At 46.4% G+C, this 23726-nt stretch overlaps 1 protein-coding gene and 1 non-coding gene across 3 annotated transcripts in view; both read left to right on the forward strand.

The window, feature by feature from the left end:
• Positions 1–23726, forward strand: part of HDAC1 (histone deacetylase 1) — a 220117-nt gene that overhangs the window by 65715 nt on the left and 130676 nt on the right. For both annotated transcript variants that reach the window (XM_086955695.1, XM_086955696.1), the window contains exons 3-8: positions 5731–5848; positions 6711–6785; positions 7205–7343; positions 7984–8125; positions 10032–10124; positions 21671–21779. In XM_086955695.1, the coding sequence (XP_086811821.1) occupies positions 5731–5848; positions 6711–6785; positions 7205–7343; positions 7984–8125; positions 10032–10124; positions 21671–21779 (676 nt within the window). The remainder of the gene's footprint in view (positions 1–5730; positions 5849–6710; positions 6786–7204; positions 7344–7983; positions 8126–10031; positions 10125–21670; positions 21780–23726) is intronic.
• Positions 2641–2815, forward strand: LOC147730849 (small Cajal body-specific RNA 16). Its single transcript, XR_015308922.1, has one exon.

Here is a 23726-nt window from a genome sequence, read left to right on the forward strand (position 1 = left end):
TCAATCGGGCTGCATCTTTGCCTAGTACATTCTAATGCATATGCACACAACCATAATATTAAAAATCACCAATATAATACAAGAGAAACATGTTTTTATATACAAAGATATACAAAACTACACTTACTTATACAGAACTTATTTAAGTAATACCAGATTTCACACCCCATTTTGGAATTTTATAATTGATGTCGGGCTCCCCAACAGTGACACAAAACCATACTTCCAATTCATCCATTACACCAGTAGATTATTCCTTAAATTAATCCTCTATACTCAAAAGAACAGTCCCTTACTCATGGGTCAAAAATATAGACCACAAGATTCCTGTGGCATGTTGATCCACAAAAGTTTTCTATATGTAGTAGAACTATATATCATATTTTAACATAGACCAAGTGGCGCTAATCTTAAGTGTTGCATACCTTTGTTAACCCCTTCCATGCTCATGACCAGGTCAGCTCGTCATGGGTGTTACCTGCGCTGTGTGTTTGACGAGCTGACCTTGTCATGAACAATGGGGATTGAAGGAATGCAGCACAGGACGGGAAAACCCCATAGCAGCCAAATTGTTAATATAGTCACCAACCCGAAACACAAGTGGGTCTTTATAATCACCACTTGGTTCCTTAGTAACCTTAGGGTTCTATTGAAAACATCAAGAACCAAAATAAAAATTAACGTCCACTCATCAACATTGAGTCCTATCCAAACCTGATGATACAGTAGTATAGTCCCACCTGTTTATGCAAGACGATACAGTGCTCATAGAACTTGAAAAAGCACTGGAGAGGATGATGGTGTATTCATAACAATCTACATCAATCGACTGATCCATCGCATATATTCTGCTCCATGGAGAATATGTAAAAAAAAGAGAAAAAGCCTAATCAGTCCTCGGACATAACAATAATACTAGGACTAACAAAGCATATCTGCCTACCTTGATCTGTTGATGTGTATATATCATAACAAAGAGCTCAAATGTCTACTGGTTCAAACTTAGGGATGGTATTCTCCCATCTAATGTGGCAAACCCTTAGCTGTAATAAAGCAGAATGGATTGAGGGTGCCAACGTTCGCATATGTGATATTAAATATGCTTAAATAGACACACCGTAGTGGTATGCGTACCTATAGGTTCTTGCGGTTGTTGCATGCCGCAGTTATTTCCTTAATATATATTTAGTCCGGTAGAAAACCAATTGCCAAAGATTACCAGATACGGAAAACCTGCAAGGCACAAATAACAAAAATAAGGTAACTCTTGAGCACAAACGCCTAGATCTATATTACGGAAATTACACCACTATCCGCCACGTTCTGAAAATCGGGGGGCAAGTCAAGCCATGGCATATTTGAGAAATGATCCAAATACGCAGATTAAACTAACACCCAAACTTGCCTTCTCCGAAAAAATGCACCTCCGTCTAGATTAATACCCTCTGCGGTATGGCGATACCGGAAGCTCTAAACTCTTGGATCATCGGAGTTTATATATATCAACGATTCTAAAGTAACAGACAACACCTGTGTGACGCCACTGGTCTCGTGACTGAGGTCATCAAAGTGTGCCGAACAGGAAAACCAATCAAGCCCTCGGAGAGCCACGGGTTTCAAAACAAAATAAAGAAAATACTTTGCGTACTTACGGAAACATACTTGTGTCCATATCATAAGTAAGGTCCATCCGATTAATTCATTATTAAAACAAGGCAGAGTGCTTATCACAAACCTAGAATAAAAAACAGCATTAACCCCTGTGTTGAAGAAAAAAATTTCCAACATATATCTAGGAAGAAAAACGGTACATTTGGCCAATATTAAACTAAAGTATATGCATTTATCTACTGCTCTTGAACGACTTATATGTTCCGTTCAGATTTATCAAAACATTTACATTAAGGGGCATGCGATAAACAGAATTGTCTTTTTGTTCAACAAATAATCTCTATACCTCCACTTCTATATTCAATTCCTCTAACTGCTGATTCCCTGGCATCTTTATTTTCATGGGTCTATTTTCGAAGTAGGATGTTTGCTTTTCTTGAAGCTTTTAACAGGATATCTTTAAAAATAAATGTTTAGAGTCTTTCACATCGGGTTATTTCTATGGCCTGCCACAATTAAATAAAACAAGCATTAGCATAGCCAATAGGTTTCGCTTTTAGGACCTTGTAAGTATGTATAAGACTTCACGTTTACATGTACTTCATATTTAGGATGCAGTAAATGTAAACATGAAGTCTTACACTTGAGTTTTTTTTTGTTTTTTACTTACAAGCGAGACTTATTGGCTATGCCAATGCTTGTTTCATTTGTTTGGAGAGGTAGGAGGGAAGGGGTTAATTATCAGGGGCGTTTGCTAGTGCTTTATACCTGGGCTGCGAGGAGCTTCTTGCGAGCAGGAATGCAAAATATATTTGTAGTCTGTTGGAAGGTTTTATATAGCACCCTTGGAGGAAGCTGTAAAGAATGAAAGTAATCAGTGTTACTCTCCCTGGGAACGTGGCCGGCATAAACCCACGTCGTCTATTTATTTTGTTTGATTTTATGATTGAACTTTAAGTGTAAACTGCTTTATTGCCTGTTCTTGCACGTGTGAGTGGATATTTCATTTTGCTCTGGGTGATCAAGTGCATGGTCAAGGAGGATGGCTCTTGTGTGGCTGACCCCTGGTCTCCGTTCGATACCAACACAGCCAGTCCTGGACCTAGAGAAACCAAAGAGCCACCTCCTCAAAGGGGCTTATGCAGTAACAGGTGTGAACATCTTAGCAGCAATTTGGTGATTATGTATGATACTGCAAACACTCGTGAAGGGGAACTACCCGATGACTACAATTTGTATATTTTGCCTGGCTTAGTAGCTCAGCAGATGACCTGGAAAAGGGTACATATGTGCATGCTTTTGTTACAGGGAAACCAGCACTGCCCACCACCGTAGTGTGACTAAGAGCCTTGCTTGCAATTCCAAAACAATAGTTTGCAAAGGGAATACTGTTGAAGTAACGTTAAACTATTTATCTCAAGCGGGCTTCTGAACTTGGCTGCTTAGCCCGTTTGTCTTTAAGAAATCTGTTCAACTTACTTGTTTTATCTGTTTGTTGTGATTTTTTTTGTTTGTTTGCTTAACTGTGACTGTCTTACATTTTTATATATATATATATGTGTGTGTATGTATGTATATATATATATATGTATATATATATATATATATATATATATATATATATATAGTTTTATATAGCACTGGCTAGATCCGAAGGTATCAGAGCGCTTTACATGAGAATCAACAATGTAACAGAAAGAGATCAACAATTACACAATACATCAGACAATAGGGAAAACATTAGGAGAGGAAGAAAGGAGAGAGAGAAAAGTAGTGGAGGGGGCAGGGGAGATGAGAAAGGGAGGATGAGGGAAGAGACAACCAGGAGAGACGAAAGGAAGTCTGTCTAAAGACCGACTGGGTAGGTGACGACCAAGGAGGGGATCAACGGACCATCTCCCCTATAGCTCCACCGGGCATCAGACAAAATAGTTCTGTCTCAATACATAGAGAGGAGAGACGGAGAGACTTAAATAGAGAGAGGATGCGGGAAGAGACGACAGCAGAGACGAAAGGAAGCCTGTCTAAAGACCGACTGGGTAGGTGACTTCCAAGGAAGGAATCCCCGACCTGTCTCCCCTATAGCTAAACCAGGTAGCTCCATCGGGTATCAGACAAAATAGCTAGATCTCAATTGACGAGGGAAAGTTAACAGAAAAACAGGGTGGGGACTAAGGGCCAGGACAGGTGGGGGCAAAGGTCAGTAGCAGGTAAGTGGAGAAGAGTAGAGTGGGGAGCGGTAGGGGGTATGGGGAGGAGAGAGATGAGGTCAGGAGAGACGCAGGAGGAACAATCACTGTGGGGTGACTACATTGAAGCTTTGTTGTCTCACGTGTCCCTGTAGACTCTGAAAACTTACTGCATGCCACTGTTTTTTGGGCTTGGCCATTGTATTTGTGTTGGCCCCTTACATGATTTGTGCCACACTGCCAGGTTCCATGTCATGCCATGCCAACTCGTGGACTTCAGGGTGATCAGTAGAGGACACGTATGTCAGGGAGCAGGCATAAGTTCTCCAGGACGTTCAGGATGAAGTAAAAGTGCCCCATAGCGGACTGTAGTGTGGGCAGATAGGCACTGAAAGCACAGCTGTAATGTAGTCTATACAGTGGAGCGGTAAGCCACCCCAGAAATAGCAGTGCCCATATAGATCCCCAATCAAAAGGTAGTAATGTCTCCTACCACCACACTCGTGTAATATCAGTGCTCAGATCTAGGTTGCCCTTTTTTTTTCCACTCTGTTTACCCCCAGCTTCCTTCGTAGTCTCTGTCCCTGTTTAATCTAGCTCGTGGTCAAATGCAAGCACAACAAGCAGCAAAAAAAACAAACAGACCCACAAAGTGTTACCAAGGGAATTGCCAAACGTGTACGTGTTGCCATTGAAAGTAATGCAAAGCGTGCACTTTTTTGGCCGAAAAAGCAAATGGATTCCTAAAGGTCTTCTCCTATGCAGCAGCGCATGCGCGCTGCATAGGCGAGACCTAAAAACATGCACATGTGCCCCATTGGATCCGCTTCATAAGCACTGTGCAGGTATTCTAAACTACATTCACTGGATATGTTTTAACTGCAGTAGTTTTCAGACAGAAGAGGTTTTGAAGTGACATCAAAGAAATGCAATTTGGGAGCAGCGTAATATCTGCTCGTAAGCAGGTATGCTACGAATTCCCACAGAAGCATTAGTTCTTAGCAGGGCCCAGTCTGCAGAGCATTACTGTAGTGTCTGGTGATATCGAATTCCAGAATTGTTTTAATCGATGCAGTTACTATTGAGCTCCTCTGGGGAGCTTTTTTTCCGTTGTACGGTCCGTTGGTGTTAACTAATGTTTACAGTACAAATATAAAGATAACCCCCTCAACTGTTAGGTACCCCCATGTCTTTCTGTCGGTGCCCTTTAACCATAAAGAGCCTTTATTCTTCTGTTCAGGGCTCCATCGCTTCCCAGTTAGGTTTGTGCCATTAGCAGTATTGCCACTAAGCGAGGCCTCCGTGTGTTTCTCCTACGTTTCTTTCAGTAGAGTCCAGAAAACCTGTGTTGTCTTTGGTTTTAACTGTGCTTGTCTCTGATTGCCAGCACTGCAGAGTGCCAGCTGCGTGGTGTTATTGGTGTGGCACTAAATTCCCATGCGCTCACCCAGTCTGCGTTAGGGCTCTTGTTTAGTAACTGGGGTGTTTTCATTTCTGAATCTTTCTTATGATGCTCATGGAGCTACTTTTGGAGGTGCTGCTGAAGACACTGGTCACTTTCACTGGGTTCGAGTGAGTGGCTGGCAGTTGAGAGAGACGTTGGTATTTAGATTGGTGGGGGTTCTTGATTTAGATGATTGTGGTTGCTTGTGAATGGTTCGAGGGGAAGTTGAACTGAAAGATAGTACAGTTGTCAGCACTAGGGTGATTTGGTGTCATTTGGGACGGCCACGCTTCATGTTTTGGTGGCCGTTACTGTACATAATTAAGCCTTTGTTGAGCTGCTTCTCAAGTCTGCCTGCTTGTGGTGTTTGGGTTAGTTGATGGGTAATTCAGCTTTAAAGCTATACAGGTAGCAAATAAACAGTGGACTCATATTCTGCCGCCGTTGCTTCCCAAAACTATTAATTTTAATATTGTTCTTGTTCAGCGGCCTAACAAGTCCAATGCAGAGGAGATGACTAAGTACCACAGCGACGACTACATAAAGTTTCTGCGATCGATCCGGCCTGATAACATGTCAGAGTACAGCAAACAGATGCAGCGATGTAAGTGCAAGTGTGTGGAGATCCCTGAGCAGCACCCCCAATGCCCCCCTAACACAACTTGCTGACGTAGTCACAGTATGAATATGGAGCTCCTCTGAGCTCTGATAGAGTATTTGTCCAGATAGTGAAATAGAGCAAGCTGGTGCAGAGATGTATGTGCCCGTATGAAGATTTCCTGCCTAGCTTTTCACACCGGTAGGAGTCTGGACAGAAGTGTAGGTACACAAGCAATGTATCGTACCTTTTTAAGTGTGTAGACCACACGTAGCAAGGTCGGTTAAAAGAAGTAGCCACATTTTATTTAGCCTCAGCCAGAAAAGTTAAAAAATAATGGTAACTCTGATATCTGTTATGTTTAGTCCTTTTTGTGGTAAATCGTTGGTTTTCAAAATGCATCTGAAGTGATTAGTTGAGAGGTTGCTCATGTAAGTGTGGGAATTATAACAAATGAAATGGAGTGGGTCTGTAAGTAGTGCAGTAGAAAGCGAATTGGAGGGTTCAGATTAATAAGGCGTTGATTGAGTTAATACATTTAAATGTATTATGTGATTTCACAAAGCATTGCAGTGGTTTCACATTATACAAGATAATAGTGTGTGTCACCCTGATAGCCTCTGCCGTTGAATTTAACCAGATTGGGTCGGTTCTGGGGTCTATGCCTTTCATTCCCCTTAGGTGTGAGCTGTTCTGATGGGAGCACTCTGTAGCACCCCTTCTTTCTATGAGCACTTATAATGCAGCATCTTTGTTAGTCTTCACGTTCACTAGGCAGAGTGGAAAAGGCCTTAACGTACTGTCTCACACCTCCCTGTTCAGCATTGTGTGCCTCTGTACCCAGACTGCCTGTGCTTGTTTCTTCCAGTCAATGTCGGAGAGGACTGTCCTGTGTTCGATGGGCTCTTTGAGTTTTGCCAGCTTTCTGCCGGAGGCTCTGTAGGTGAGAAAATTAAGGCTTGCTTTCTTGTCTCAAATGTGGGATTGAAGGAGAGTAACGTCGCGGAGGGGGGTAGACGAGAACAGCAGAGGTACACGGCTGGGTGAACTAGAAATGTATTTGCATGCGCAAGGTGTGGTGCGGGAGGGCAGCATGTGCTACATGTGAGGGGCAGAGATAAGAATGTTGGTGAAAGATTGGGGCCCGGGGAGTGGGATTGCTGCGGGATGGAGATTAATATGCATTTGTGAATGTCTGGAAGGGTGGGAGGCTGTGGAGTAGAGACTGATAGTCCAGAGGGAGCTGCCCTTACCTGTCGCATGCTAGCACGCAGGGTAGTGTGAATACATGTAGTGCGTCTGTGCATCAGTCACAGAGCCTTGCACTGCGTTCAGTATAACCTCCATGGTGTATTCTTTCAGCCAGCGCTGTCAAGCTGAACAAGCAGCAAACGGACATTGCGGTGAACTGGGCCGGTGGACTCCACCATGCCAAAAAATCTGAGGCTTCCGGCTTCTGCTACGTCAACGACATTGTCTTGGCCATCTTGGAGTTACTGAAGTGAGCGTGTCTCTTGCCTTACTTCTACTTTGCTGCTCTGTCACATATATCTGTATTGGGGCGTTGTCACGGCAGAGGGATAGGGCTTTCAAAGTCTGACGCCAGCATGCAATGATATCCATTAAATCTTCTTTTTGACCTACGGTTCCGCCACTGGAGGCTGGAAACGTTTGGTGCGCGCTTGTTCCCATGAGTTTCTTTATTGGTTTGGGGTGCAATTTTCTGAATTTTTTTTTTTTGTTTGAAGGATTTAATAGACTTATACAGACAGCTCAGTACAACAGTTGTTTATTTTATTAGACGTGCCCTACAAAACAAGGAAAATGGAAAAGTAACAGAATCCCAGTTTTTCTGTATAAGGAAGCGGTTCTTGGCGCTACCTTAAGTGATTCCTTTGGCTGTAACACCGACGGAGAGGAGCAATTGGTGGAACTTGGTGTTAAGCTCTATAACATATGTTTCCCATGGGCTTTAGTGTGTGCTTCACGCTTCACCTCATGAATGCTATGTTTTTGTCCTGCTTTTCTTAATGTGCATTCGAAGCTCCCAACGACTCTACGTTGGATTTTGTTTGTGGTCTATTTTTTCCTATACCCACTAACTCTGCCCTTTGCAAATGCCCTCCTTCTCTTTACTTTAGGTACCACCAGAGGGTGCTGTATATAGATATCGATATTCACCATGGTGATGGTGTGGAGGAGGCCTTTTATACCACTGACCGTGTCATGACGGCCTCGTTCCACAAGTACGGAGAGTACTTCCCTGGGACGGGGGACCTGCGGGTGAGCAGCAGATCGATTGGAGCATGCTTTTCTGCTCCGTTTTGGATTTTTCTTTTTTTTTTTTCTTTTATGTAAACATTTGCGATGTCGTAAGCCATTCCACTCTATGGTGTTTGTGCAATGCAGTTATGGCAAGGCAAATCTGGCAGCTATGTAGAGCTTATTTGACATGGCCGCCCTGGATGTCTGGGTGTTAAAGGGAAAAGTGAGGCAATTTGTTGGTGAAGTGCTTATGGTGGTAAATAGACACTTGAAGGTGCAAGAGGGCATACAGCATATCAAATGTCTTGTTTTTCTGAATATGAAAGTTGTGAAAGCTGATATACATTGGCAGAAAATGTAGATGGGTGTCAGTTGTCTGTAATGGAGATACATATCAGCTTTGAGAGTTTACGTTGGGTGGTTGGTGGGTGGATTTCTAATAATGTTATAACTAGCGAGCTGAGCGTTTTTAGATCATGGAGACGAGAGAAAAGCGTAGGAGTGAGCTGAGTTTAGATAATGGAACAATTGGTAATGGTGCAGAAACTATCCAGGGGGGCCAAAGGTGCTTGTAGAGGTCAGTTGGGGGGGTTAGGGGGAGTGAGGGGTTGAGGAAAATGTAAAGGTTGGCTGAGAAAGGTATTTGAGAGGACTCTACAGGGTGGTAGGGTTAAGTTTGGTGATGCTAGCAAGCATACGGTGTATGCGAGTATGGGAGCAGGGCGGAGTTAGTCTTAATGCTCACAGAAATGGTATATGAGCGAATGGGTTGACAGAGGGATGCTTTGGGAGGAAGTTAGAAATACTGGACTAGGCAGTCTCACTCTGCTGCTACTTCTACCATCTTTCGTTCTCATATGTATTGGAATTATAAAGCGCAAACCAAGCTAAAATTCCGCTTTGTGCATCAAACAATTTTATATTTCAGGTGGTTTCAGGGAGGACAAAGAGGAGTGATGTGGGCATATTGAAGTTGTAAGGCTTAGTTTCTAGGATGTGGGTGCTCACAAACATTTTCTCGGGGGCCAAAATGTACCCTCTGGGCTGTAACAAATTACATGGATAGTCACCGTAGTGTCACAGGTAGGGACTTCACAGTATTGTATATGCATATCACTTTCCCCAGTCGACCAACCAGGAACTTGGTGACCCGCCCTTTAGTTACACACATAGACATGAATTATGTGGAGATCGCATTAACTAACTACGCTTTCCTACCAAAACCATTCATTTCCATAGATCAGTTTCACTTAAATTCATATTTTTTTTATTTAAGGGTTTTGTTTTACATTTTATATTCGGCCATGTGCAGGTTATAAGAACATCTAAATGGTTACAAAATATTTTTTTCTTTTTAACTACCTGTCTACCACACTTTTCCACACTCACTGACCCTCTCCTATTCTACTCACAATAACCTTTCCCATAATTTTTTAAGCACTTTCACAGTCCTTATATAACCTTTCATGAATGAGCAAGGCTTCCTTGTTGAAAGTAGAAGGTGAAATGGCTGTAGAAGCAAAGCCAATAACTAAGAGTGCCTTTGCAACATAATTTGTTGTCTTTCTGATTCTATCCTTTGTATCTATAGTCATTTCTGTTTGTTTTGTGAGCAAAACTCCTCATAAAACAAGCTGAACTAAATGTAGAAACCAAACCGAGAATAACAACGATGTGTATAGGTTTAGCAGAATTGGACCCAAAAATGAACTGGTGAAACTTTCTCTCCCGATTTACCAGGCTACAGGATGGAATGAGTGGGCGGATACTTGGTGGGGTGCCAACATGCTGCGAGTGCACTTTGTAGAGAATGGCAGAGTGGATTTAGAAAGTGAGAAGATGTGGCTTGAAGAGTTGAGTATTCTTCGCTTTTCTTGTGAATATTGTTGCTACCACAGTAATGGTCTTTGCTTGCTTTTTACAGGACATCGGAGCGGGGAAGGGCAAATACTATGCAGTGAATTTTCCCCTCCGAGATGGTATTGATGATGAGTCCTATGAAGCCATCTTTAAACCAGTGAGAACCCCTTCTGTTCATCTATTTATGTTTCATTTGGTTTGAGATCCAGTTTGATTGTACCCAAATGAGACTGAAGGAGCTGAGTAGAGTACTTTTATAGAGCTGCACCAAGTTCGGGAAAAGATAATATACACAAAGACTCTGCTGTGGGAGTAAACCTTTGGTGGTCTTTGTATGGAGCACTTAGTAGATGCCCACTACAGGAAGTAACAGTAAATCTCTCCATGGAAGGATTGAAGAAAGCATTGAATTTTGTGGCACTAGCCATACAAGTCCCGAAATCAAATGGCACAGTAAAATCCTAGTTGTGACAACTGCTGGAGTAGGTTATAGCTCCTTACCCTCCCCTAGAAAGCTCTGGGCCGGTACAGACAACTACTCTGTGTGTAAATAAAGCAGCCCATGTTTTTCAACTTATCAACTTGCATGTGGGTTAAACCTCTATGTGTAAGGTTTTTGTGCAGATCCCAGATGGAGCAGAGCCCTCTTTGATACATCTACCCTTTACTTTCATGTAGCCATCTTTGAATGTCTGATGTCTTGTGCTGCTTTTTGTTGGCAATTAGAGCTACCTGTGTAGATTTCTTGTTAATGTTACCTTGTCAGAAAATGGACCTTAATTTTTACCACCAAATCATACCCTTGCCCTTACCCTCCTCCTCCCCCAGCGTACTCGATTATCTTGCTGCTCCCCTTCCTGGCCCAGGCCCTAGAGGAAGCTATCAACCACCAGCTGACCGATCACCTAAAAGGAAATCACCAGTGGGGGCTCCTCCGCTATGGCGCAGGACCGTCGCCCAACTGTTGGTTTTTTTTTTTAGTACCCCCACGATTCCCCCCTCCCCTGCAAGACTGCCTTGATAGCCTCAACCGACAACATCCGAGCCATCCTCAACCACCAAGTCAGCAGCCCTGATCCTTCTCAATATCCCAGTGGCCTTCAACACACCCTCCTCACCAGACTCCACCACATCGGCATCATAAGAAACGCTCTCAAATGACGCATGCAAAGAATCACCCCCTCCTCCCAACATCATCTGCGGAGTCCCTCTGGGATCGGCCTTCTGCCCCATCCTCTTCAACGCTTACATGACCCAATTGGCTGACAGTTTTCACCCACAGAATCAACATAATCTCATACGTAGATGACACCCAACTTATCCTCCCCTCACTGAGGATACTGCCACCACCAGGGGCAACTTCCAGACTGCCATGAACAATGTCGCCGATTAGATGAGACCCAACGGCCTGAAACTGAAATCGGACAAGACCGAAGTTCTCCTCTTTGAAAATAATACCTTCCCGTGGTACGACACGTGCTGGCCCTCAGAAGTGTGACACTTACCTACCTTATCAACAGCAGGGAAACAGTGACCCAAGCCCTCGTCACCCCCGACTCTACTACGGAGATGCACTTTACACTGGATCTGCTACCTTCCTCCTCCAACGCTTACAGACAATTCAGAACACAGCATCCAGACTCGATCTCGGCCTCCCCGAACAGACCAGCATCACCCGCACCTAAAAACCTCCACTGGCTCCCGGTCCCGTAGGGATGCCAGTTCAAGCTGCTGACCCTCGTGTAGGAAGGTACATCCTGACTATGGTTGCCCCCAACTTTTTGCCCTGTGTTTTAGCTGGTTTTGGACATAGTCGACCTGGGGCCCTGCCAATCAGGACCCCAGGCCTACTGCTCTCTCTTTAAAATGGATTCCATGTACCCTAGGTACATTTCCAATTGGTACTGGGCCACCCTATCAGACCCTGTAACTCAGGGCATGGGTGTACCCAGGGCTGCCAGGGCCTGCAGCATGTATTATGCCACCCCTGGCTGGCCTCTTAAATTTGACACAACTGGCTGCATGACAGCTGGGGCAAAGTCGTGTAATCACCCTTTGCTGTAGGTGTAGTATACCTATACCTAACCCTAAAATGGACACACAGATTCCTATCAGTCACTCCTATGGCAGGCCTTGACAATCCTGAAGGCAGAGTGCTTGGAATCGTGTGAGATGGTGCTCTGGCATGAGCTGAGCCTGTCTGCAGCTTGCGGAATCAAGTCCTAATAGCTGTTCCATGATATCGCATACCATATACTCTTAAGTGCATTATAATCCTCGCGGTTAAATGCTATCTTTGGTATTGCTTTATCAAAACATGTCGAGTAAGGTGTCATACGAATTGGAATACTAACCCCTCGCCAATTCTGGCGACGGGGTTAGCATTCCACCCTTCTAGAGGGACACGACATGTATGTAACTGTGAACCCCGGTTAAAGTTAACTGAAGCCTCAGCTCCACAAAATGGATGCTGCCACCACAGACACGAGTCTGACCCCCTGCAGCTGGGAGTCCTTCCAGTGAGGGGAGCCTGGACAAAGGGTTTCCTGTCAGGGGAGGTGCTAGCACCGTCCCAGACATGGTTTTGTGTATCCTGGGTAGGCAGGGCTTTTCAGGAAGGTGACTGCTGAGTGGCACCCCGGTGCTCACTACGCATAGGCCAGTCAGAACCAGTTCCAGGGGCACACCAGCCCCTGGCCTGGGGAAGTCCGGCAGGGGAGAGGGGTGTAACCACCCCCCTCCTGGTCCCACCCATAGGCAGGACCTAGTCACCGGGTCAGCCCCCTTTTTTAGTATAAAGATGGGAGCGGGCCCCCTGTTAAAATTAGATCATCTTTGGAATCAAGATACCACTTTCTTCGAAAAGACTTCACGATTTCTTCTTCAAGATTCTCCCTTGTGGCTAAGGAGTAGTCACCCTGCATCCGCAGGCACCATCCTAAAGAACACTGCGGCCCGCTGCAAGTCCTTCATCACGAATCCGACGACCCAGCACGACGAGACCCGGCTTCCCTGGCACCTCTGACCTCTACTCACCTCTACAGCAAAGCTGAGAACCGTGAGTGCGACGAGACCTCAAGGGACCGACGATCGCCAAGACTGCACGACATCTTTATTGCAAGCCCACCGAGTCTTCCACTGGTGAGTGCTTTGGGGTCCGAGAAGCCCCAACCCTGCGCAGCTCCAGCACCCAAGATCAGCCTCCCTGCATCTCCACGATCGGCGTGGGGCCCTTCTGCTGTTTGCTGTGCACCGCGTTGTTTGGCTACTAGCCGGCTGGCTTGTGGCCTTCTGAACGACGCCCGACGACAACTCTTCTGCTGGTCTGGTTGCTCCAGGCTGGCCCTTGCTTCCTTCTTCAAGAGAGGCACCCCGGACCCTCCTGGTCCACTCCAGACGCCATTTTAGGTCCACCGCGTGGGCTTGAATTTGCCAAGGCTTTGTTGCCCAATCCTGGGTCCAGCGACGCCGACAGCTTCTATCTTCATGGGACAGCTCGATCCTCCATCCTGGTCGCCGACAGCGCCTCCTGGTCCGTGAGATCTTCGAGTCAAGCGTCACCCACTCACCTAGTCGAGGTGGCTACCATCCGGTGCCCTCCTGGTGCCCACTGACTACTGGCTAGTAGTCTCGAACTTGGTCCCCTCTGCTTTCAGGTGTCATCTATCTTCAAGATCCAGGCTTGGATCCGACTGAACTTTCTTCACTGGTCACCGGCCAGCATCTTTTCTTCCGGCTCCTGGTCCGTCTACGAGGATTCCCGACGTCTTTTCAGACCTATGCAGCTGCAGCCCCTGGGCTAGGTAACTTCGGCATTTCGGTGCCCCAGCATAGCCTCACTATCCAAGGGTCAGAATCTACTTTCGTTTTCTCCCTACCAGGTCGGGTTCGCCCGAGAACACTAACTTTCTATTTCCTAGCTACCATAGACTTTTGTCCCGCATCTCGCGTGAGAGTGCCCACACTGCACCCGAGTCCCCTAGGCCTCCTAGACATAATCTAACGATTCCCTAGTCAAGTCCTAGCGATTCCAAAAGCTATTAATACTGTACTTACCTGCTAGGAATTTCGCATTCCACTTTCAGAGTATATGGTTTTCCGTGCCCCTCGGGCATTTGTATATACTGTGCTAACCTAAGTATTTTTGTAAGAGTTTTGGTTTGTGCTTAGTACCCTGTCCTCATAAAGAGTACAGGGCTGTTGTGATCTTTAATAAATAACTGTTTATTTTCATAACACTTGTGTGGTGTCCTTTCACTGGGTATTCAAGGGGTATATGTGTGGTAAACAGCTGGCTTAACACGCCCTCTCGAGTCTTTAGCCTTAGACTGCTCGTATCCATGCTACTAGGATAGCTGGTCTATAAGGTTGACTTACAACCAATCATCAATAAGGGTTGCTGGACTGATACATAGTGTTCACTAGAATAGTGAGCACTGCATATCAGGCCACCTTCTCACATTGGTGAGCAGCGGTTGGGATTTGAGCTTGCTGTTGTTTTACCACACGTATCCTAAGAATATCTTGTTGAAAGATCACATAAGTACTGTTAGGTACACATAACTAAAGCTTAGAATACTCTGAGTTCTACTGAACCAGCTGTTGTAGCTCCTCAAGGCTTAGCACACCTTGGCTGCAACTCTTAGCAAGGGATCAGTAGGTAAACACATAGTGTAGGTAGGTGCATCACTTACACCACACTAGAAACAGTATGTCGGACAAAGGAGGAAACACTGAGGTTCCCCTTGTGTCAGTTGACCCTCCACAGGTCATCCCTTCAAGATATACTGCGCTTAGCTTCCATGAGTTACGACAAGTGTGTACCTCTAGGAAGATTAAGCAGGGGTCTAACCCCACAACTGCCTTTCTGATTGGTCTCTTAGAGACTCATGATGCAAGGAGGGCTGGTAACCCAGACCCTTCTAATTCAGATGGCAACATGCCCTCCTTACAGGGTCCCTTTGATGCCCAGGACCATCCTCTTCAGGAAGCAGATGATGCTGATGATGAGGATGATGATTTGGTATCAGGGGATGAGGCAGAAAAGGAACAGGTAGAAGTCAACAGACTAACCAGGTCCAACTTAAGCAGACATGAGATGGGCACTAGGGGACCCTTGGGGCCACTCTCAGGTCAGCTTAACATTGGGAATGGACGAGATAGATCTCTATCAAGAGGCTCTATCAGATCCCTTCATACCAATGGCTCTCAACGTTCCTCTCAAAGGGGAATGACATCTCCCCAGAGGAGAATGTATGAAGCTGAAGAAAGGGCAGTCAAACTGAGGATTGAAAGGGAAGAACTTGCCCTGGCCAAAGAGAGACTTGCCCTTGCTAGAGAGCAAGAATTATGTGGGCTAGTTCCCACTGGTGGCAGCAATAAACCTAGCAATAGGGAAAGGAGTTTTGATAAAAAGCACCTGAATAAGATAGTGCCCCCCTTTAGGGAAGGGGATGACATCCACAAATGGATTACTGCTTTGGAGAGAGCCTGCACTGTGCAGGGTGTTCCCCAAAGTCAGTGGGCAGCTATCTTGTGGCTCTCCTTTGATGGTAAAGGTAGAGATAAGCTCCTCACCACAAGGGTGGAGGATGCTAACAATTACCAAGTCTTGAAAAATGTACTGGTTGATGGGTTTGGTTTAACCACTGAACAATACAGGATGCTGTTCAGAGACACCCAGAAAACTCAGTCTCAAGATTGGACTGACTTTGTTGATTGTGCCACTAAGGCTTTTGAAGGCTGGCTACTGGGTAGTAAGGTTACTGATTTTAAAGGATTGTATAATCTAATTATGAGGGAGCAAATCTTAAATAATTGTCAGAACCAGCTATTACATCAGCACCTGGTAGACTCTGAGTTGACCTCTCCACAGGAATTGGGTAAGAGGGCAGACAAATGGGTCAGAACCAGGGTTAGGCCTAAAAACCAGGGTGGTGACCAGAAAAAGGAATCAACCAAGCCTCAAGAGAAGGGTGGGGATAAATCCACAGAGAAGACTTCCCAAGGGCCCCAAAACTCCAACAAGGGTGGTGGGTCCCAGAACACTCCTTCAGAGCAAAAGAAACCTTATTGTCATACCTGTAAACAGGTGGGCCATTACAAAAGTGATGCCAGTTGCCCTAAAAATGGCAATAAGGGAAATGTACCCCCAGGTAATACTCCTAAACCTCCTGTTACCACTAGTGGTAATCCCCCAGGTGGTGGGAGTACCCCCAAGAATGTGGTGGGCATTACTTTGGGCAATCAGGAGGACTATGGCTTAGCCAGGTTCCCTGACCACACTCTTGTCTGTGAGACTGGCATGGGGTTTGCCAACTTCACTACTGGACCCCACATTTTGGGCAAGTATAGACAAGAAGTTTTAGTGAATGGTCAGAAAGTTGAGGCATTCAGAGACACAGGGGCCAGCCTCACCATGGTGAGTGACCATCTGGTCCCCTCTGCTCAACTGACCCCTGGTTTTACTTATCAGGTGACAGACATTCATGGAATGAAGAGAAGGCATCCCATGGCAGTAGTCAAGCTCAGCTGGGGTAATGTCACAGGGCCCATGAGAGTGGCAGTGACAGATAACCTACCTGTAGATTGCTTACTGGGGAATGACCTGGAACTCTCAGCATGGGCTGAGGTGGAACAAGAAACTCATTCCAGAATGATAGGCCTATCCAGACCGGTTAGTGGGGCAGTAATAGCTACAGCCCCAGTCCAAGCACCAGTCCTCCCTGAAAAGGTTGGAAGGGCAGTGGTAGCCACTGCCCAGGCTCAGACAGACTTTCCAGAACAGGATAGGAGGGCTGTGACAGTCACAGCCCAAACACAAACTGAGTGCCCTCTTGAAAAGGTTGGCAAGGTTGAAATGGTCTCAGCCTCTACTCAGACAGATAGTGAGGTTGTGAAGCCTGAAACAATGGATCACTCCACTCAAACAGAGAGCATTGAGGAGGAAGAAGAGTCTTCCCCCTCCCAGACACTAGGTGAGAGCCAGCCTCCTCAGGGAACTGACTCTACCCCTGTTGAAGGGACTGCCCCAGAGGTAGTCAGGCCTAGCCTGGCAGAGCCCCTGATGGCAGTGGACCCTTCACAGGTGGGACCCAGTCTGGAGCAGGTAACCTGCACCTCTCTACCCTGCCTCAGTCAGCCCAGGGCTGAAGAGACCAGGGAGGCCAGTGGTGGACCCCAAAGGGCCCCCTGTCCAAAAGAACCACTTAATCAGCAGATTAGGGTCACTGAAGCTGGTAAACCTAGCCAAGTGAAAATAAGTCAGACTCCTGAGGGATCCCCCTTAAAAGTAGTTAGGGAACTCCCACAGCTGGACACTGCTGGGCACAGCCAAACATGGGGCCTAAAAACCCCAGACCTGACCTGTCCCTCCAGTAAGCCAAACAGAGGGACTCAGCCTCCAGCTTTAGGTAGCCAGAGGCTGACCCTGAGAGCTCAGTGCATCTCAGCTAAAGAAAGAAAGGCACACATGGTGAGTGGTGATTGGAGGAAGTTGAGCCCAAAGGTAGAGGAGCCTCACTTCAGTACTCCATCCCAGCATCAGCCTTCTTCTTTCCCAAGACACACCAGAGACAGAGATTCCCTATGGTGGAGACCCTCAGATACCCTTAGGGTGAGGGGTTGCCTAGTGGACCATGACACAGGGGGAAACCAAGCCAGAGCTGGTACTTCCTTATATGGCCACTTAGGTAATAGAGGCTTACCTGGACAAGGATAGCCTTATCTCCTTTCGTTTGGGGGGGGGTTGTGTAGGAAGGTACATCCTGACTATGGTTGCCCCCAACTTTTTGCCCTGTGTTTTAGCTGGTTTTGGACATAGTCGACCTGGGGCCCTGCCAATCAGGACCCCAGGCCTACTGCTCTCTCTTTAAAATGGATTCCATGTACCCTAGGTACATTTCCAATTGGTACTGGGCCACCCTATCAGACCCTGTAACTCAGGGCATGGGTGTACCCAGGGCTGCCAGGGCCTGCAGCATGTATTATGCCACCCCTGGCTGGCCTCTTAAATTTGACACAACTGGCTGCATGACAGCTGGGGCAAAGTCGTGTAATCACCCTTTGCTGTAGGTGTAGTATACCTATACCTAACCCTAAAATGGACACACAGATTCCTATCAGTCACTCCTATGGCAGGCCTTGACAATCCTGAAGGCAGAGTGCTTGGAATCGTGTGAGATGGTGCTCTGGCATGAGCTGAGCCTGTCTGCAGCTTGCGGAATCAAGTCCTAATAGCTGTTCCATGATATCGCATACCATATACTCTTAAGTGCATTATAATCCTCGCGGTTAAATGCTATCTTTGGTATTGCTTTATCAAAACATGTCGAGTAAGGTGTCATACGAATTGGAATACTAACCCCTCGCCAATTCTGGCGACGGGGTTAGCATTCCACCCTTCTAGAGGGACACGACATGTATGTAACTGTGAACCCCGGTTAAAGTTAACTGAAGCCTCAGCTCCACAAAATGGATGCTGCCACCACAGACACGAGTCTGACCCCCTGCAGCTGGGAGTCCTTCCAGTGAGGGGAGCCTGGACAAAGGGTTTCCTGTCAGGGGAGGTGCTAGCACCGTCCCAGACATGGTTTTGTGTATCCTGGGTAGGCAGGGCTTTTCAGGAAGGTGACTGCTGAGTGGCACCCCGGTGCTCACTACGCATAGGCCAGTCAGAACCAGTTCCAGGGGCACACCAGCCCCTGGCCTGGGGAAGTCCGGCAGGGGAGAGGGGTGTAACCACCCCCCTCCTGGTCCCACCCATAGGCAGGACCTAGTCACCGGGTCAGCCCCCTTTTTTAGTATAAAGATGGGAGCGGGCCCCCTGTTAAAATTAGATCATCTTTGGAATCAAGATACCACTTTCTTCGAAAAGACTTCACGATTTCTTCTTCAAGATTCTCCCTTGTGGCTAAGGAGTAGTCACCCTGCATCCGCAGGCACCATCCTAAAGAACACTGCGGCCCGCTGCAAGTCCTTCATCACGAATCCGACGACCCAGCACGACGAGACCCGGCTTCCCTGGCACCTCTGACCTCTACTCACCTCTACAGCAAAGCTGAGAACCGTGAGTGCGACGAGACCTCAAGGGACCGACGATCGCCAAGACTGCACGACATCTTTATTGCAAGCCCACCGAGTCTTCCACTGGTGAGTGCTTTGGGGTCCGAGAAGCCCCAACCCTGCGCAGCTCCAGCACCCAAGATCAGCCTCCCTGCATCTCCACGATCGGCGTGGGGCCCTTCTGCTGTTTGCTGTGCACCGCGTTGTTTGGCTACTAGCCGGCTGGCTTGTGGCCTTCTGAACGACGCCCGACGACAACTCTTCTGCTGGTCTGGTTGCTCCAGGCTGGCCCTTGCTTCCTTCTTCAAGAGAGGCACCCCGGACCCTCCTGGTCCACTCCAGACGCCATTTTAGGTCCACCGCGTGGGCTTGAATTTGCCAAGGCTTTGTTGCCCAATCCTGGGTCCAGCGACGCCGACAGCTTCTATCTTCATGGGACAGCTCGATCCTCCATCCTGGTCGCCGACAGCGCCTCCTGGTCCGTGAGATCTTCGAGTCAAGCGTCACCCACTCACCTAGTCGAGGTGGCTACCATCCGGTGCCCTCCTGGTGCCCACTGACTACTGGCTAGTAGTCTCGAACTTGGTCCCCTCTGCTTTCAGGTGTCATCTATCTTCAAGATCCAGGCTTGGATCCGACTGAACTTTCTTCACTGGTCACCGGCCAGCATCTTTTCTTCCGGCTCCTGGTCCGTCTACGAGGATTCCCGACGTCTTTTCAGACCTATGCAGCTGCAGCCCCTGGGCTAGGTAACTTCGGCATTTCGGTGCCCCAGCATAGCCTCACTATCCAAGGGTCAGAATCTACTTTCGTTTTCTCCCTACCAGGTCGGGTTCGCCCGAGAACACTAACTTTCTATTTCCTAGCTACCATAGACTTTTGTCCCGCATCTCGCGTGAGAGTGCCCACACTGCACCCGAGTCCCCTAGGCCTCCTAGACATAATCTAACGATTCCCTAGTCAAGTCCTAGCGATTCCAAAAGCTATTAATACTGTACTTACCTGCTAGGAATTTCGCATTCCACTTTCAGAGTATATGGTTTTCCGTGCCCCTCGGGCATTTGTATATACTGTGCTAACCTAAGTATTTTTGTAAGAGTTTTGGTTTGTGCTTAGTACCCTGTCCTCATAAAGAGTACAGGGCTGTTGTGATCTTTAATAAATAACTGTTTATTTTCATAACACTTGTGTGGTGTCCTTTCACTGGGTATTCAAGGGGTATATGTGTGGTAAACAGCTGGCTTAACACGCCCTCTCGAGTCTTTAGCCTTAGACTGCTCGTATCCATGCTACTAGGATAGCTGGTCTATAAGGTTGACTTACAACCAATCATCAATAAGGGTTGCTGGACTGATACATAGTGTTCACTAGAATAGTGAGCACTGCATATCAGGCCACCTTCTCACACCTCGCCTACTAGGCCTTCCACAATGCCGTCCCCTCCTACTTCAGCGACCGCCTGACCTTCCCCCACATGACCAGACAACTTTGATCTGCCTCACTCGCACGTGTCCCCCGCAGCCACAGTAGAGGCTGCTTTTTTTTCTTGCCTCACCCCCAAGTTCTGGAACGACTTCTCACCCCACCTCCGAAGCTCCCCTTTCTGTCTCCTGGAAGGGGCTCGAGGGCTGGCTCTTTGGCTGAGGCTCACCATACCCCAGTGCCCAGGTACCCCCTGGGGTGATTAGCCGCAAGTAACAAATAATGATTGATTGAATCGACCCACAGCTTGCCCATTGACACTCTAATTACTGTTTAGTTACTTTCTTTGAACTTTGAGACTTAATGTTTTTATAAATGGATCCTAGCAGTGTCAGTTGCCTTTCAGAAAGCCTGGAGAAAGTCTTAACCTGGTCGGTCTGGAAGTTCCTCCATCAGAAGTCCAAAATGCTGAAGTAGTGCATGGAATAAAATCTAGGAAGACACTTGATGTCTTCCTTTTTGATTGCCTCCCGCCCGCTGCCTAAGGCCTACCTATATCATGTTCACCTGGTGCTCCTATAAAACAGCTTCATGTTCTCCTTCTTCCCTACCCATCATCTAACCCAAAAGGAGTAGCATAACTTAATGCTGAAAAAAATACTTGTTCTCAGGAAAATACATGGCTACTTTAGACAGATTAATACAATTACAGGTTTCAGCACTGGAACACTGAATTACGTTTTTGTAGAAAGCAGACTGATTCTATGAATTGTGGTGAAGTTGTTAAGGACATCAAAGAGGCAACATAATACAAACTTTCGTCATTTACCCCAACATTAACACTCTTCCAATTAATTGTTCACTTACCACCGAACTGTGATTTTATTTTTCATTTCTTTTAACGTCTTCCCAATCCAAAATGTAGAAGTCCAAAATAAAGCAAAACTTTCTCAATAGCAGTTGGTCATAATAGTTGATTGAGAAGGCAGTAGGGCCACTCACTGAAACATATGTTGAAATCTGCTGGTTTCTCCTAAACCTTGTACGTGGGTTCCGGGAGAGTATTCTCCCCTGTACTCATTCCTTCCAGGAACTCCTTTTCAAAACATTTGGTCTACTGGGATTAACTAATGATCTCCTATCTTTACACTTGAATGTATTCTTATATCTCTTCTTGGGCTCATTTTCATAGATCATGTAACTGCTTGTTTGTCCTAGGTGATGACGAAGGTGATGGAGATGTACCAGCCCAGTGCTGTGGTCCTACAGTGTGGAGCTGATTCGCTTTCTGGGGATCGGCTTGGCTGCTTTAATCTGACCATCAAAGGTATGAAGGATTATCCTTACTTCAAACATCTAGTGAATTAATGGAGTGTAGTAAATTTACACTGTCCTTGCATCTGCTGGTTTTCTATTCAAGTACTTGGCTATAAGAAGTAAGGCAGCGTTTGCAGCGTCTAGAAGATGGCTTCTCTGACTCTTGCAGGGCTTGTTCTGTATAAATAAACCGTACAGCCACTTGAGGACCCTTTCTCCCTGTAGGAATATGGTTACATTCCAAATGAGAATGTCCATCAGGCTTTAAAGCAATGAGAGAGGTTTAGGAAACTGCTTCTGGAAAGCCAATAAGTCTGCTTCTTGTGGATCAAACTTGGACCGAACTGTGCAAAATGCTAGTGAAGAGAGGACGTAATTTTAATAGAATTAATATGGTATTTATCTGGGCGTATTTACCTGCGTTGGTCACCCAAAACCGTGTCTTAGGTCTGTGAACATACCCTAAAGACTAACTCTCAGTAGGTGCCCTGATTTATTCAAATACGAAAAGTACTAAAAGGAAAAGAATTAACGTCTTCTAAAATGTAACTTCTTGCCTAATTACATTGGGGATGGAAATTACTAAAGCCCACTCCTAAATTTTAAATGCCCTGCCTTCTTGCTTTCAAGTCTCACCTATAGGCAGCTTCTGCTGTCTGTCGCCAATACACCTATTGAAAGGAAAACTTAACATTTAGTTAGTGGCTTTTGATCAGCTCACTTCAAAGCATTGGCTTTTAGTGTTCTTTCACTCCAGCCATTGGCTTGAGACATTGTAAATCACAGCCATGATCAGCCCAGAGACGACTGACTCTTGCCACATTGTGTCGGGTGTTTGTGTCCTTCCATTTGAGCGCATGTGGATGTATTTTCTCTTAGGGCTTCCCCTCCACAGGCCCCTGCTTGCTGTCTGCTTCACAGCCCCTTCTTCCCTGGCTTCACAGCCCACCCCCTAATTCCATTCTCTCAGCCTTCTCTCTTCTGAAATGTAGTTTGTCAAATCCTCTCTTGCTGCGGCCAATAGCGGCTTCGCAAATGCCTGTTTTTGCATTGGTAAAGCCAGTATCCACAGAAGGCCTTTTTTTTTTTTTTTTAAATCTTTATTGTTAGGAAGGAATAGTGGTTAATCAGTTGCATACATCCATTCGGTAATCGTTACATTCCGTACAATTTATCATTGCAGTAATTAACGAACTACAGTTTAGTAACTTAGGACAAAGAGGTCTGCTGCTTAACGGGTCTTGTATACGCATCAATTGTAGGATACTTTACGTAAAGTGCAGTCCCTTGGTAACCCCTCCCTCCAATATCAGTGATGGCTACATCTCTTTTCATTTAGAACATTATTAACAAACTTCCCAACTTACCCCCCCAACCATGTGTCATCGTAACCCTTTTGTGTCTCCCACAGCTCGTAGTAGCCTGTGCCTCTATTCTTACTGCAGTACAAGGCCAGGTTAGTGCCGCTCATGCAACATTGTCATGTTCCCGAGGCCATCGCCCCGCAACCGTTCAGTTACTCTTCCTCCCCCTCTGAGTCTGATTCCTCTCCCTCTGGTAAGGGCTCACAGATTTCCCCTCTGTACATGTTCCATGCCACCCAGACTTTGTTCCATTTCCGGGGCGCCGCTCGAAGCACGTAAACCGCTCTCTCTGTCACCATTAGGATGTCCATGTTTTTAGCCCATCTACTGGCGGTGGGTACTTCTGGCGCCCCCCCATTTCTGTGCTATATCCCGCTTAGCCACTGTCATTGCCAGTGACGCCCAAATCAGCTCATATCTACCCAGATCGTTGGGGTCCCAGATGTTTAGAAGGCACTTACGTGGTTCAGGTAAAATGGAAAGTTTAAGGGCCTGGGAGATGGATCGGAGCACTTGTCTCCAGAATTCGCGTATTTGTGGGCATTCCCAGAGTGTGTGGATCAGTGTCCCTTCCTCCCCGCAGCCTCGCAAAC

This window comes from Lissotriton vulgaris, chromosome 2_1 (assembly GCF_964263255.1).
Source record: "Lissotriton vulgaris chromosome 2_1, aLisVul1.2, whole genome shotgun sequence".
In the NCBI taxonomy this organism is placed as follows: domain Eukaryota; kingdom Metazoa; phylum Chordata; class Amphibia; order Caudata; family Salamandridae; genus Lissotriton; species Lissotriton vulgaris.